Source organism: Euprymna scolopes, chromosome 40 (assembly GCF_053919585.1).
Source record: "Euprymna scolopes isolate OS-2025 chromosome 40, ASM5391958v1, whole genome shotgun sequence".
Taxonomy (NCBI): Eukaryota; Metazoa; Mollusca; class Cephalopoda; order Sepiida; family Sepiolidae; genus Euprymna; species Euprymna scolopes.
This window is the reverse complement of record NC_136521.1, coordinates 34,960,959-34,977,791: the sequence shown is the minus strand read 5'-3', so window position 1 is coordinate 34,977,791 and position 16,833 is coordinate 34,960,959. Positions and strand designations below refer to the sequence as shown.

General features: G+C 33.2%; 1 protein-coding gene across 3 annotated transcripts in view; it reads right to left on the bottom strand.

The window, feature by feature from the left end:
- LOC145265487 (stromal interaction molecule 1-like) overlaps window positions 1-16,833 on the bottom strand; it is a 330,758-nt gene that overhangs the window by 23,028 nt on the left and 290,897 nt on the right. For all 3 annotated transcript variants that reach the window (XM_080121362.1, XM_080121364.1, XM_080121363.1), the window contains exon 13: window positions 1,168-1,239. In XM_080121362.1, the coding sequence (XP_079977488.1) occupies window positions 1,168-1,239 (72 nt within the window). The remainder of the gene's footprint in view (window positions 1-1,167; window positions 1,240-16,833) is intronic.

Genomic DNA, 16,833 nt, shown 5'->3' with positions numbered 1-16,833 from the left:
CATAAAATTTGTTTTTCATATTTTAAAATAAAATCACTTTATTAATTTACATGATTTTTTAAATATATTTTCTTTTCATCGCCAGTGCATACATCATACATATTTTTCTTGATTTTTTTTTTGTTTTGTTAATATAGGGGCAATACTGGACAAGAACCAATTTTTTTGTTACAACAATGACTGAGACAACATGATGGCCAGTGTTAAAATCAAGCCCCAAATTCAAATGAAGACAACAAACAGATGATCCCTACCTGTGCAGTGAACATACACAAATGCAACTTCACCTCAGTTGCATGTATATCAAGGAAGATGACAATGTTACGTTTGTGCAGGGAGATAATGTTGTTCTTCCACATACAGAGTCTGGAAATTTCCAAATTTGGTCACCAATTTCGTACTGACCAAGCTTAACATTGCTTAACTTCAGTGATCTAACAAAAACCGGTGTATCAACATGCTTGTGCTGTACATCATTGGGTGCTTGTGTAGATTGGTGAGCTCTAAAACTAACACATTTCAGGTGAAAACATTATTACATACTTACATTTCATGTCGAAATTATAAATTCTAGAAATTACATAAATGATCCAATAGAAGATGTATTTTAACAAATCATCCACAATTACATTCTTTAAAAATGTGTTTAAAATGGCGGACCATTAATTTAAGTCAAGGGAAGTAAGTCAGTTTGTCATACTGAATTAATTGAACAACTCTTCCACATTAAAACTCAATTCAATAAATTCTATTTTTACGTATAATTAGTTTTCTACAGGATCATTTTTTATAACTTTTGGAATTTATACTAATTTTGACATGACATGTAAATATTGTTTACTTACTTCCCCATGGATTCAGAGTTAGACACAACGTCAGTTTTTAATGTGGGAGGGAAACTAGCTCCTCAAAAAGGGGTACTCATATCAGTAACAAAAATAAAATGTATCAGTAATGAAAGATTTCTCCTCTACTGAGACAAAAAAAAGAGAGGAAAATGGGAAGTGCAGCACCAGAACAGGTACTACACTTTCATCCTGGCCCGAAGGCCTATGTAATATTTTCACCTGAATATGCATTGGTTTAAAAGACCACCAATCTATACAAGCACTGATTATTGTACAAGTTATAAAATCCAAGATTTTCTAATTCCGTTAAATAACTTACCTGACGCTGAGGAGATGGTATCATCTTCGTCATCAACACCACAGATAGTGGATGAGGGGCTATGTTTGCTTCCTACAAAAACAAAAAAAAAATGAAAAAGTATAGTTATTTTTATAATTAATAAAACACAAATGACAAGTCTCATCAATGCTCCTGCGCACTATCTTTCAGAGGCATGATTTTAGGTTTCTGTATATGTGTTTGCATATAACACCCCTCCCCTACTTCGCCTATGGATCAAATAGTAGGATTGGCTGAACCGTCTAGCGTCAGTTGGCAGTCTTGAAAGAAAACGGATTCAACATCGGTAATCTTAACTGCAACAGACTCATCTTAACTTTGTCTTTATAATTGAGATGGAGAAGGTCGATACAAAGTTTTAATTCATGGTGTATATATATATATATATATATATATATATGATCAGCATTGTTTTATTTAGAATACAAATTTTTGTATTCTAAATAAAACAATGCTGATCATATGCAAATAACATCTTAAAGTTAATATCGCATATTGCTTTGCAAAAGGGCATCTTAGTAATTCACTATATTACTTCTGATAGTTTTGATTCCATAATAACAGTTCTATTTTTAGATTAGCATATTAAGTGAAACGAGTCAGTCTTTTTTCCAATCAATTTACTTGTAAGAATTGCAATCAAGTTTTATATTATAAAGTTCCCCTCACCACAACCAACACATAGCAACCAAGCAAACAAGTCATTGAGTATCCCATCACCAGAATGCATTTTTGGCCATTTATTATTATTATCATTGTTATTATTATTATTTTTACGTCAATTCACTTCAAACACGATACATTGATATCGAGATGTAAGAGGAGCTACTGAGAAATAGGGGTCAGATTGATAAGGAGCAACCTAAGTGAGGAGTTTGTTCACATTACATTTAAATTTTTGTATGTTGATACAGCCAGAGAAACAAGGAACAACCATTTTATTCTTTTGTTAAATTCTGAAACACCCACACTATGGCCAAATAAACAAGTGACTCGTTTTTTACAAATATTTCTTTTTTATATATATATACTAGTGTGGATGCCCGGCATTGCCCGAGTATTTTTAGATGTGTTGAGAAAAAAAAAGTTGTAGTAAGCAGGTAGGCTCAAACCCGAACCCTTCAACTTCTTTCAATGATTAATCAAAAAGAACATTTTGGTTACCTTGTAAATTATTACAAAAACATTTTGGTTAAACAAATTGCTATTCATATCTCGGCTGCTGAATATTCTCCTTGTATGCATTTCTACATAATCTTCCTAGACTGAGGGAATGCTGTCCTGTATCATGGATGGGTATAAGCAATTCGCTTCCCTGATTTTGTCCTTTAGTTCTCACATTTCATCAGACATAGGAGGAAGAATGACTATTTTCTGAGTCGTAATCTATTCCATCTAACACTTTGGTAAGGTTTTGACCTTGAAATAGTAATTGTTTTTAACTCTTTACATTAAATAGCTCCATGCTATGTATGGAAAGATTTTCATATACATCTACAATATAAATCTCAGCTGTCTGTTTAGATGTATGTATGTATGTCTGCCTAAAACTTTTGACAGAGGCGACACATTTTCACGAGATTGGTATCATTGGGAAGTTCGATGTCTTGGATGACAAATATCGAAAAATTGGCCAAAAACATTAATTCCTTCACTCTCAACTGGGTAGTTTTCTACAAGGAGGGGTCGATTTTTTGCCAGCCATTTTTGCAAGTCATCGTATCGGTTGTATTGACTTTGCCTAATTTTAACGTTCCAAACTTCTGGTTGCGTCATGGAGTAGTGGTAAGACGTCAGATTTTCTTTCACTTTCTTTTCTGCCTTCGCATTACGAGTTCAAGCCTGCCTGCCTACTAACACTTTTTTTTTTTTGCTCAACACATTCCTCCAAACACCCGGGCAATGCCGAGCACTCAGGCTAATATATATATGTATATATATATATATATATATTTTTTCTCCAAATCTCTAGCTGTTAGAGAATGGATCAAGGGAGAGAGAGGGGAGTGTGTAAATTATATGGAGACACGTTGACCGGAAGTCAGGATCAGCTGATCGAATTGCGTGTGAGTCATATATATCTATATGCTAGCAGGCTGCCCAGCATTGCCCGGTTGTAAAATACACTTAAATATATTTTGATTAATGCAGATTTCATATTTATTATTACATTATATGAACAATGATTTTAAAAGTTCAATAAAAAAAAAAAGACAATGACTAGTGCGCCACCATCAAGAATCAAAATCAGAAAGTTTATCTTATGATTTACTTTTCCCTTTGACGTTAATACCTGAGCTATGAAGACATGTTTGCTGCAAGGCTAAAAATTAAAACATGAACCAATAGCTATTACGTTACGCATGCATATTCATAATGTAGTCGATTTGACCTTTACCTGGACAAATTCCATTTTTTTTTTAATTTTTACATTTTTGCACCGATTTTCCTCAGCTAAAACTAAGTAAGACCTAAATAAAAAGTTTTGCATGGATTCGAATACTCTATATGTGAAGTTTCATGTCTGTAGGTTTGGTAGGCAAAATTTTTTATATGCATACATAAATATATATAGAAAGAGGTTTGTGTTTACTATAACCTTTTTATGCAAATATTACGCAAATATAAATCATGTAGAATATCTGCATGAATATAATTACACGTAATAATTAACTAAAGATGATCATCCCATAAGAAAACTGAAAAAACTAATAGAATTAATTAAAATGAATGTTTAAAAAGAATATGCAAATTAGCTAGATCTTTCGCAGATGAATTCAATTCCACAACCCATATATAAGAAAGTTGTATTTTCTTTTTAAATAAATAAAAAAAAAGTTTGTTTTAATATGAACACAAAAAAATTTATAGGTATATATATATATATATATATATATATATATATATATATTTACTATTTGAGGGTAAACAGATACATATGGTCGCTACAAATAGCCATCTGTTTCAGTGAAAGAGACATCCTCAGACTGCCCGACTTTGCCCGGTTGTAAAACACACTTAAATATATTTTAATTTGTCCAGATTTTGTATATATTATTATAGAGTCGTGATTTCAAAAGTAAAAAAGAGAAAAGTATTTAGGTACCATCAGCTAGAATCGAAACTAAAACTAACATTCAAAGCTTGTGATGTTACCACTGTACCAATGTGACACGCATATAAACTGATTAAAAAAAATGCCAGAACAGGAGCCCCACTAGTATATAAGTAGCAGAAACCAGTTGTGAGACTGTATCTATATCTCCACCAGATAATATGTTGAATTTTCTGTCAAACTTAATAGAATTGGTCAAGAGCAAGGTCATATAACCTGTGGGACTTCATTGGCTACAATGTTGGCCAAGTAGCGAGTCTCTACGATTAACAAAACCGAAATTATTGCCAAAAGTAACCTAGATAATTAAGTCAGTTCTAAGTATTTTAAACTATTGATGATTGGTCAAGCGATTGAATGCTGTGGAGATAAATATGTTCAGCATTTTTTAATGTTAAAACTGTATATACTTATGTATCAGGTGAATTTCTGGGAGACGATTTTAAGGTTTTTTTTTGGGGGGGGGGTTGATTTATACGCAGGTAATATTTTTGAAAATGTTGTTAAAGTGTGACTTGGCACTCAATCATAACATAGAAAACGCCATTTTGTTTGTGCACTTGGTATAGTAATTAATCGCACTCCTTCTGAACCCTGTTTGCCAGGATGTAAGCACATGCACGGTTTTTCAGTGAGAGGCTTAATAATAATTGGAATAGCTCTAGCAATGTTCACTCTCTAGACGTGGCTATAGGCTTAAGTTTGCTATCTAAAAACAGTAACTGAGTCTGGAATCTACAGCATGTCATTGATCAGAATGTCTGATTAGCAACATTTGCGTTTGTTGCATATAAGTATGCAGCGCGTTGGTTCTATATATAAAAATTGAATAGCCCAAATTTGTGTAAATGCATGTATTATCGCTCGCGGATGCTAAAAAACAATTTATATGTCTACAAAAAAAAAAAAAAAAATACCAAAGAAGAAATCTGTACAAGAGCCATGAGATGGACCATTTAACTTGCCTAGATTTTCGTATGAAAAATATAACCTAAATACATACATTCTAGATTTATCCATAATAAATACGATCTAAGAAAATAAATAAAACTATTTATTAGTCATAAATTTTAAAAGTGTTGTTTAATTATTGTTAAATGTTAATTATAACAATATGACAACATTATATTAATACATTGGTATAGCGTTAATGACTATATTAACATCAAATTTGGTGTAAATATCACAAAACACAATTGCAACTATTTTTCGATTTTTTGAGATTTTTAAAGATTATGTAATCATGCCCATATTCTTTTACATTCTTTTAAACTTATTGAGTTTTTATTCGTCTGATTAGTAACGTCTTAAAATATTTTTTTTTTTAAATTAACACAATAAGTGATGGATAGTTTTGCGCTATAAAACAGATGCTGTAAAGAATTGAATTTAAAATGCACATCGACTTATACACAAGCTCATTTTGAAAGTAGCTTACAAGCCGAAAAGGAATTGGCTTTTCAATCCCACTTTCCAACCCTTGTGTCACATCTTCCTGTCATGGGAGGGTTGGTTGTTTTTGTTTTACAGCATATCAACCCTTTTCAGGTTATTTAATGCCGAATTCAAAGATTTTGAAAAAAAAATTTTTTTAATTAGAATATATTTGTTGTTTTCAAGTCAGTTTCTATTTAGCCCATAGTTGGGACCCTAGCAGGTACTACCACTCCAGGTCAGAGTGGACCTGGGAGAAATGGCAATTAAAGGGTGGTTCCACACTCCGCAAAGCCCGCAAGCTGAGGCCTTACCACTGGATATAGTTTAAGGTCATATCCAGGACCGTCATGGGAGGGAGATAAATTATTTACACTTCATGATTAAACAAGAAAATGATAATTACAAAAAGTAGTGTGATGTCATAAAGGATGAAGGACAGTTGCCAAAAAATGTCAGAGTAAAATAGTTTGAAAACAGCCAACAGTTAAAACAGTTACTGCTTTAGCAATCAATGCAAAGGTTAAGAAATTGTATTTAACTAGCTAACCAGACTCGTTATTGTCCGGGATCATATGATTGTAGTTTGTGTAAATTTTCCAAAGCTTCTTTGACAAAATACCGAAAAGTTGGCAATCCTGTCCTTGAACATTTAAACTAGTCACGTCTGGCACAAATTACTTTACATGATGCAGGGGAAAAAAGCCAGGTTTGAGTGATGAACTAAATGACTGAAGCCAGAAACTGAATACAGCAAAACACAGAGGCAAGAGAGGGGATATCATGCAACTGAAATTGAAACTGATGAGCGATATGCAGAGACACATGGTATAATAAAATCCGGTCAGCATGTGAATTTCAAAGAACGTGAACTTCAAATCAAACATCTGTTCATCACAATGGAAATAGTGACATCATCTACTGACTTAAAGACAGGATCATGTAGGACAATATATGCGAAGGAGATTTTTTATGAAAGATCAAACGATCAGCAAAAAAAAAAAAAAAAATCAAAGAAATGAACAAAGGTCATATCCAGGACCGTCATGGGAGGGAGATAAATTATTTACACTTCATGATTAAACAAGAAAATGATGTAGGACAATATATGCGAAGGAGATTTTTTTATGAAAGATCAAACGATCAGCAAAAAAAAAAAATCAAAGAAATGAAAACGTGATTGGGAAAAGAAAAGTTTACTCAAATAAAACAATAAAAAGGCATAAAGCATAAAAGTACTACATAAACCCTTGTCGTTTGAAAGGGAATGTGGAATTTATAGAAGCAAATAGCGTTTGAGAAATGTACTGCTATTAGCCTTTTATTCTGATAAACGAGAAGAAACGTTTGATAAATGGAATTCTATTAATCATTTATTCTGCTAAGAGAGAATACTAGCGGCAGGAATTATGCAAATGTAAAAGAAAATATTTGGATTATCCAATCAAAACGAGTCTTAGAAAACAAAAGTGTAGGTAGAGGAAGCATCCCTTGTTTGAATATAAAATACTATAAAGAAAAAGCAAAAAGAGTAAAAATATGGATATTGCTCTGAAAAGTTGCTAAACAGAAAAGGTTTAACAGTATCGATATTTTAAACAACTGCAACAAAATCTGAGCAGAACTTATTTTTATAATAAAACATTGAAATTTTTAAAGGAAGGGGTCTTTTTTGATATATTTTTTTTTTTTTGTATATGTAAAGAATTTTGAGTGAATATATGATAAAAAAGATGTTCTTTAAACAGAAAAATTCCCCTAAGCAAACACAGTATATATCACATGATTGTAAGAACCAAAGACTAAGTACGTATCAGAGTGACAGAGAGCGTTTAGAAACAAAGAAACTAAACATACAAAAACTTAACTGCAATACATATTTGAAAACAGCATGATACTCTTCAAAATTCAGATCAAGACATACAAAAAAAATCACAGTAAATTCGAAAAATAGCATTAGCTTATATCAAATTAAGAATAGGTTTGGCTTAAAAAAGAAAAACACTCCCAATACAAAAAAAAAAAATCTATTAAATAAACTAGCTATACCTATCCGGTGATGCCTAGGATGCAGTAAAATGTTATTTTTACATTTTATAAGTGAAGGTAGACAATTTAAAATGAGTTATTCCCTTGCTGATTTTTATTTAGATGATTATGTAATGAGAAAAAATTAATTTTAGTAAAGAACATTATATTCTCAATAACATGGTGCAACAATAATAAATGAAAATTGGCTAATCAAACGCAATATTTGATTTGTCAGCTTAAATGCTATTTGGGTTTGACTTTGAAAGTCTGTTAACATGACTATCTTAGATAGTCAGAAATCTCTATTATATAAAAGGAACTGTGTGTGTGTGTGTGTGTGTGTGAGAGTGAGTTCGTTCGTTCACTATGGACTCGAAAACAGCTGGGCTGATTTTTATGACATTTCACAAAAGTACTTTATGTGCCTGGCAGTGTTCTTAAATAGATTTTGTGCTGGAATTTCTTCGATAACTATTGAAAATCAACAATCGAAATAATCTGATGAAAGAAGGAACAGTCGATTTTGACCAAAGTTGACACCTTACACAGCCTAACATCACAAGTGCATTTCAGAAGTTTTATTACCACACAAGACGGAAGATCCGACATAAAATCAACAGTAAGTTCTTTGATATGACAGGGGAGCATTCGAAATAAATATTTCCGTTTAGAGCAAAATTGAACCACAATACTTTGTAACACTGAAGTGTTTGGTGTTGAATATTATGAAAGTGCGACACGAGAAATCGAACCTGGCTTGTGGGTTTTAGAATTACTGATACTTAATTTATAAAATAAATAAGAGAGCTTTAAATTACATTTTTTTTCTGAAAGTAAAAGATAAACAGAAAAAAAATAGTAAAAATTTTGAATAGAAACTCGTCGCTAAAAATAGGATGAAGGAAACAAAGTAAAGTTGAACGGGTCGACATTTGATACGTAGGAATTTGGTATCGAAGGTCGGGCGACACCGACAATTGACCGGTTCAAACACTTGATATGTTTGAATTGAAAATCAATCTAACCAGTGCTGGCAAATCGGCATATAAACACGGCAAAGTGCAAAGTCGTGTGAACTTCCCTTATCTGTTTGCTGAGGTCGAAACGTCGAGCTGACAGACTGCCAGTCGCAAGATGACTGACGTCACGTAAAGCAGTAGAGAAGTTTCTGGATGAAAGGCTGAATGTGTTGAATCTTTGACAGAAGAAGTGAGCCGCGCTCAACTCCTACCATGACAACGAACTTAGAAAATCAGGTGTTCGCAGTGTTCGGCACTCAACCGTTAAACATTCATGTAACAATTAATTTTTTATTTTTGCTTTTATAATACACTTAGACTTTTACTTATAACAAGTCGTCTGTCTTTCTTTTCTTCTTATGACGTCACTAGTCTAATTTGAGTAACTTGCTGGAGAATACTCGACTTCCTTTTCAGCACGTATTGACTTGGATCGAAGACAACGTGGGCAAGTAGGCACCCGCTGGCGTCACCCATACGACAAGAAGGAGCTGTGATCTAGATGGGCCAACACCCTTCTCAGCAGGGACAGCCGACCGGATGAGAAGGAACGTCATAACTTGACTTTTGAATTTTTAATTTTAATTCAAGCCATCTATAAATATAAAAGGAAAAATGTATGTATGTTCACTTTTCCTCGATGTCCACGAAAGGCTTCTTTCACAACTTTTTAAAACTTTTTATATCATCTATAAATTGTAATATCTACGAATTATCCACGGAGCTCGCCTCTCTATTTAATTTTATTCACTTTCAAACGTTAATTATTCCACATTTCCCGCATCGGCACGCGTTACATTCGCTTTTCAGTATAAAAAAAGCGAACCTCGACTCTAATCACAGGCCCAGAGCCAGTTTGTTCAATGTCGACTACGTCATATCAGACTGTAGCTTTCAGTTCGAGACGAGGGAGCGGATTTTTAAAAACAAACAAACCCATTTATTCAAAACTGTCCCGCACAAAGTAACTGCTGAATACCCATCGCTGTCACGTCAATCAAAAATGCGCACCTGTTTTTTTTTAAACACTTTACTATTTTCCAACTGCGCGTTGTCAACGCTTCGGCTTTTTTTCACATACTCCAAAAAACACCCGGGCAACGCCGGGTACCTCCCGCTAGTCTATATATATAAAAGCGAAAATGTATGTGTGTTTGTTTGTGTGTATGTTTGTGTGTCTGCTAAAAACTTTCGACAGACACAACAAAAATTCACAAACTTGGTCTCATGAAAGCCCCACGTTCCGGACGACAAATATCGAAAAATTGGCCCAAAGTGACCATCAGAAGTGTGTCAACTGATCGATTTTCTGCAGGGGGGGGAAGCCCCCCCCCCCACAAAGTGACATTTTAATGTTAAACATTACATATTTTTAAATCGATTTATAACTGCCCAAAAAATACGGCCGCTAACTCTTCTACATAAAGTATACGCGCGGCCGTTTATTTTGGGTCAACTTGTATTTAAAACCCGCTGAGTCATGTCACGTGATCTTGACGTCAGCAACCTCTAATGGCGGTCTTAATTTACAATTTACAAATGTTGTTATCGGTAAAAAAAAAAATTAATTAAAGCTAAACTATGAACTTCTACGCTATGTCAACGTTACCAAAGTTATTACCACATTCAAAATAGTTAGACTCGATAGTTAAATGAAAAACAATAAGCGAAACATGTGAAGTAAAAAAAAAAAATACGCTTACAAAAAATATTAACAAAGTTTTTAAAAATAAAAACAGCCAGACGCCATTTTCCAGTCTTTAGAGTAAGGCAGACAAAGAGAGAGAGAGAGAGAGAGAGAGAGAGAGAGAGAGAGATGTCTAGACAGATTCGACAGGGGGGAGGGTCAACAACGCATGCGTCAGATGACGTCATGACGTCGTGACCTGATTTACTTTAAATAGTTGATAAACCGAACAAACTTTATATACGCCGCTTTAGCGTAGGTAGTTAAGGATTGGTTCATTATCTAAATGTTTAATCGTGGTGCGAGATGTCTTTTGTTTTTTTCGATTTTTTACATTTAAATATTGAACCCTGTATTATTTAAGCCATTTTTCACGTAACGTTCGTTCGTTTTTGTGTTTTAATTTGTGTTTTACCCCCCCTCCCTCCCCCCCCGCTTAATTAAAACGTTGTTTTCTTTTCTTACTTCGCTTATAACAATGCTTACATCGTCATCGTCGTAACGCTCAACGACTTTCAAACATCTTTCACTTCTGGCTGGCCGATTTTATTTTCAAACTTCGCCTCAGGGGTTCGGCTTCGATCCTACCCCCCCCCCCCGGCTTCTTTTTTATTTAACACCACACACCCCTACAAACACCCGGGCAATGCCGGGTACCCCTCGCTAGTTATATATAAAAAATAATTTTATAAAATCAACAGTAGGTTCTCTACAGTGCAATGTATTGTAGACCAAGTCACTGTGAGAGGGAAGTGAAGTTTAGTCCCAGTGTACAGCGATGGGTCCCCAACTAAGCAGGCGATCAATTGATTTGATTGAAAAATGGCTGATTTCACTGATTTCCATAACAATAAAAACATGGAAACATTCGTGGATCCTCATTCAATCCCGGGTAACGTCGGATCGAATGATGATCAACAAATGCAAACATAAAAATAATTTTTGACTTAGCCATCTTATACAATTCAAAAGACGAAATTAAAAATAAATAGAGAAATAAAATAAAATAAATGATTATATAAAATACAATTAAAATTTAAAAAAAAAAAAAACATTGAAAAATAAATAAAATTGTTGAATCAGAAACAGATGACTCGAAGTCTGCAACAAACCATGTCAGATAAAAAAATTCTATTTTTCTAAAATTACGAATCAATATATATTTAATAAATAAAAACTTCAACATTTTATTATTTTATGCAAAACATAATTAAGTATAATGCAAATCGTTTTATTTGACACCGTTTGCTGCAGACTTTGAGTTACCTGTTCTTCCGATTCACCATAAAATCTTCAAAAAAATTAAAATAGTGTAGTAAAAAATATTGACTGTAAAAATAAAAATTGTTGCATTTGTAAGTTTGGGTTTTAAGTAATTTTTTTTTTTTTTAATTTTAAAACTTTTCCTCAGGAACAGAGAGAGACAATTCAGAAGTTCTTAGTTTTTCAAAGAATTTCTCTGAAAATGTTAAAATTTTGTGTAACCTTCTGGTAAAAGCAAAACAACCACTAAAGTAACACGTAAAAAATTATCTGAACATTTAAATTAAAATAATTTTTTATTTATGTTATAAAATAATTAGAATTTCAAAATAAATTAGACATTTTTTATATTTTTTCTGAAATGATTGAAAATGGTCATTGTATGAAAATGAATGACTTTTTTCAAACAAACTTTTTAAGAAAAGAAAATTCTGGAATGAATGAAAGTCGTGGGTTGAAATCTAGCCATGTAACACTTATCGGTGTCTAGTTTCTGGCTTTGAAATAGTATATATTTTTTAAAATTCCTTACACAAAAAGAAAATTAATCTATCATAACCAAATGTCTATTTAACAATGACCCATTTCCAAAATCCTCCATCCCATAATGACCCCCCCCCGTTTCCAGAATACTCCATCCTGTAATGTACCCCCTACTATCAAATGGCACATCCTGTAATGACTCCCCCAACCCCACTTCCAAATGGCCAATTCCATAATCAACTTCCTAAAATGAATAGATAAAAAAAACACACACACACACACACAAGTAAATCAGTCGGTATAAAGAATGTAGGGTGAGAATTATTAGTCACCATATATCATTGACCCCATGTCAACAAACTTGAATCTGAATAAGCTCTATCATCAATACTGAGCACTTTCCTCTTTAAATACAGCAACTAATCAATTATATTTATCTCCTATATAATAACTGCAGAAATTCCCCTCTGGACAAAACTATCATGTGTTTGCAACAACAGATGTCACATATGCATTCAATACATCTTATGTAGCTTTCGAGCACCATTTTTTACACATTCAGTCGTGATCATAAAATGCTAAATTTGCATCCTTTGAGCACAATCCTCACAATCGCACCATATTTAAAAGGAGGGAGTCCCTATTTTCCCCTCTAAATATTTAGTCTTATTACTACTCCCAGTTGCCACCAGAACAAATTCTACACGTTCCACAGATTCTGTGATTACACCGACTGTAACTGGTTCATAAATAGATAGACCTAACAATCTTCTGCTTCATAAATAAATACTCCCTTTCCAAAGTCCGTCCATTCTGATTGGCTAAACTATATATTCTCATATTCCGGAATCCAATTCTACACTTCATAAACGAATCTATATCAAACATTAAAATATGACGTCACTCAGAGACATATCATGACATCTTCGTCAAAATAAAAATAAACAGCTCTTACTATTGTGTTTATATTAAACATGCTATGTGCAGATTGATGATGTTTCAAACCGATGCATTAAATATACATTTATACATTGAAGACTTTAGCTCCCAAATATTTGCGTCTTATATATTAAGATTTGTACTAAAAAAGAAAACACACACAAAAAAAACAAAAAACAATCAGAAAACTACGGTAGTTTCTTTGTAAATTATTTTATTTTTTCCATGCGACTTGATGAGATTTATAGGTTTTCCAGTTTTACGATAATCATTATTGGATGTAAAATTTTCAACAACAATTTGCTTTTATGTAAGAACTTTGTTTTCCAACAGTCAGCCAAATAACACATGTGTGCGCATTGTTTGGCTTATGACAGGACTATTTGATATTCGTTTACAGATTACCCAACATCATAGAAATGTCATCACATTAAGGTGAATGTGAAAGGCGCTGAGAAACAACAAATTTAACTTTTTTTAACCTTGAACATTACCTTTATTAATGCTATATAGAGATTAAGGCTATAGTGAAGATATTAACTCTGGACTAAATTGAAGAGGTTAGCTTCCAAATATTTGCCTTTTTTTATTGTTATACCAAAAAAATTCCGAAAGTTTATTGAATAAAATACAACAAACTTGCTTTTTTGCAAACAACTTTTTACACAATTTTAATAAAATCTCAATTTCTTTCTTTTTTTTTTTTCAAGACTAATTGTAATAAATAAGATGCAATTATTTGGACATTAAACCCTTCAATATATAAATATATATGAAATGCATCGGTTAATAACCTAACCAATCTACACAAGCACAAGAAAATAACAATAATGACGATTCCAATAATAAAAATAAGAGAAATAATTTACACTTCATTATAAAGACAGATATATATATATATATATATATATATTCAAATAAATAAAATACATATCAGGTATGTTTGAAAGCCAAATCACAACGCAATATTACGAAAATAAACAGATATTTAACTTTTTTGAAATCTATATATATAAAAGGCAAAATGTGTGTTAGTATGTGCATTTTTTCTGTATGTTCGGCAAAGGCTTTTTTACAAGGTGTGCTCGGTGGAGTCGCTCATTATTAAAACTTTTTATATACTGTCTAAATTATAATATATATGAGTTACAAAGGGAGGTCGCATCTATCTTTAATTTGGCCAACTTTTACACGCTATTTTTGAGATTTTTTCCACTCACTGCAGCTTTGTTTCGCTCTTCAGTATAAAAAGCGAAACTGAATCCTGTAGCATCAGCTCCCTGGCACTCATGACAGGGGTGTCCAGAAAATCAATAAGGTTTGATCAATGCATGAGGAAAACTCTTATATCAGACAATTGCTATTCATTGGGACCCTAGGGAGCTGGTCTCCTCCCCCAACATCTTGGGGAAACAAATAGCCGAACCAAAAAAAAAAAAAAAACTGCGTCGCAGCAAAACTTAACTGTAGGATATGTTTGACCTCATTATCATTAAAATTGTGCACCTGCCAATTACGTTTTTATTGTTAAATTAAAACACATTTCTGTTACTCTGCACGAGCGGGTAACATGTCAGGATATTTTTCTACTTTCGCCTCAAGGTTGCGGGTTCGATCCTACCTACCAAAACTTTTTTTTTCTTTTACTACATGGGCGACGCTGGGCAGTTAGCCATTTTTTTTTTGGTTTGTTTTTCCGACTTTTAAAGAATTTTAACATTGTTTTTTTTTTTTTTTTTTTGATCGAGCACTCGGGCAACGTTGGACATCCCCGCTAATTTATAATATATATAAAAGGCAAAATGTATATCTATGAAAGGCTTTTTGCGTCGGGATTCTTGCGTCGCTTAGATTCCAAGAGAAGTTTTCTTATACTTTCCAGATCATAATATCTCAGATTCGCAAACGGACATCGCCTCTATTTTATTTTTGATCGAGTTTTAAAAAATTCCCTCCATGTCGGTTGTTTGTCTGTCTTTCTCGTATAAACTATTCGAACGCAATTGCCAACGCCCAACCTTCACCCAGGTAGTATCTGTTCTGTAATTGGTCCTGGGTCAATGTAGGGGAAAACCTTCATACTAAGACAATTACTATTTATTTGGATACTGCCAGAGTGCCCCCTTTTTGGGGGGAGCTGCTTCCCCCCCCCTATTAAAAACGACCTTTGTGGGAGGTTTAAAATAAACGCCATTTCTGCAAATCATCTTTTTGATTGACTATGTTAAATTTGAACGCTTTACACTTCCAGTCATGTCATGGAATAGGGGTGTCAGATTTTCTTTCACTTTCTTTTTCCGCCTTCACACTACGACTTTTAAAAAAATTTTTTTAACACTTTCAAACACCCAGCCAACGCCAGGCACCCAGGCTAGTTCATATATTTTGGAGTCAAACTCCATCCTTAGTATTTTTTACATCTTTTTTCTTTCTCTTTTTTTTTTCTTATCATGTTGTAAAGTTGGAGGACGAAAAGTCAGTAGTAAAGGTCCACGCGTTGTCTCTCAGCGGTTGTATTTTGAAATGCCGGAACAGTGCATTGGCTACATGAAATTAACGTCAGTGGCGTTGATTTTATTCGAATATAATAAAACATGTATCAAATTAAATCAAGGAACTCACGCCGCTGACTTTAATCTCGTGTAGCTAATGCACAGTTTCGGCATTTCAAAATACATTGTGATTTCGCTTTTAAACGCACCTGGTACATATTTTATTCAAATTAAATCAACACTTCTATAATGGGACTCACCCCCACCCTGATATATATATATTCATTTAAAAATAGATGACGTCATAAAGGATGAAACTTTCACGAAAAACACTCGTCTAGCCAGAACCACTACCAATAGCTTCCCCCACACTCTTTATCTGTGCCTAGACCTAAACGTAGACTCCATGAGCAGAACTTCTTTCTTATAACTGCACGTCTGTGGAACTCTCTTCCGTTGGCCTGCTTCCCAGGTTACTACAATCTGATTGTCTTCAAGTTCAATGTAAACAAGTTCTTGATGAACCGTACACCTATGTAATCCAACTTACAAAAATCCCAATACCTATGTTAAAAACGCTATAATCACATTGACTAATGTATACCCATTAACCCTTATCCTTGAGTGGCCTCCAGGCCTTGATAAGTGGTGATTCCTTAAAAAAAAAAGAAAAAAAAGAAGATATATATGAATAAAGGATGAATGATAGTCACCAAAAGCTGTCAAAGAGTAGGTTAGTTTGAAAGCAATAATAGCAGCCAGCAGTTACGACTGTTGCTGATAGAGCAACCAATGCAGAAGTTAAGAAATTATACATTGAACTAGCTGACCCGACTCACTATTGCCCAAGGTTAGTGTAAATTTTCCAGAGTATTTGAAGGTAAATGTAAAGATAGATGGGCTAAAAAAAATTGATCAAAAAATGTGTGTGTAGGTGATAAATATGATTTGCATTGTTCATTTTACAAATATTATTAAATTAAAATCTATTTAGTATTATGCATTTAATCTGAAGAAAAACATGCTTGAAATGTGTAAATATTAGTGATGGGACAATTCCAATATTTTTTCCTGATTTTGATACCATTACCGATTCTAATTCTTTATAAATCTCTAAATATTTAACTATAAAGTTATCCCCCACCCCAATTACCATAAAAACACATAAAATGTGCAAATATT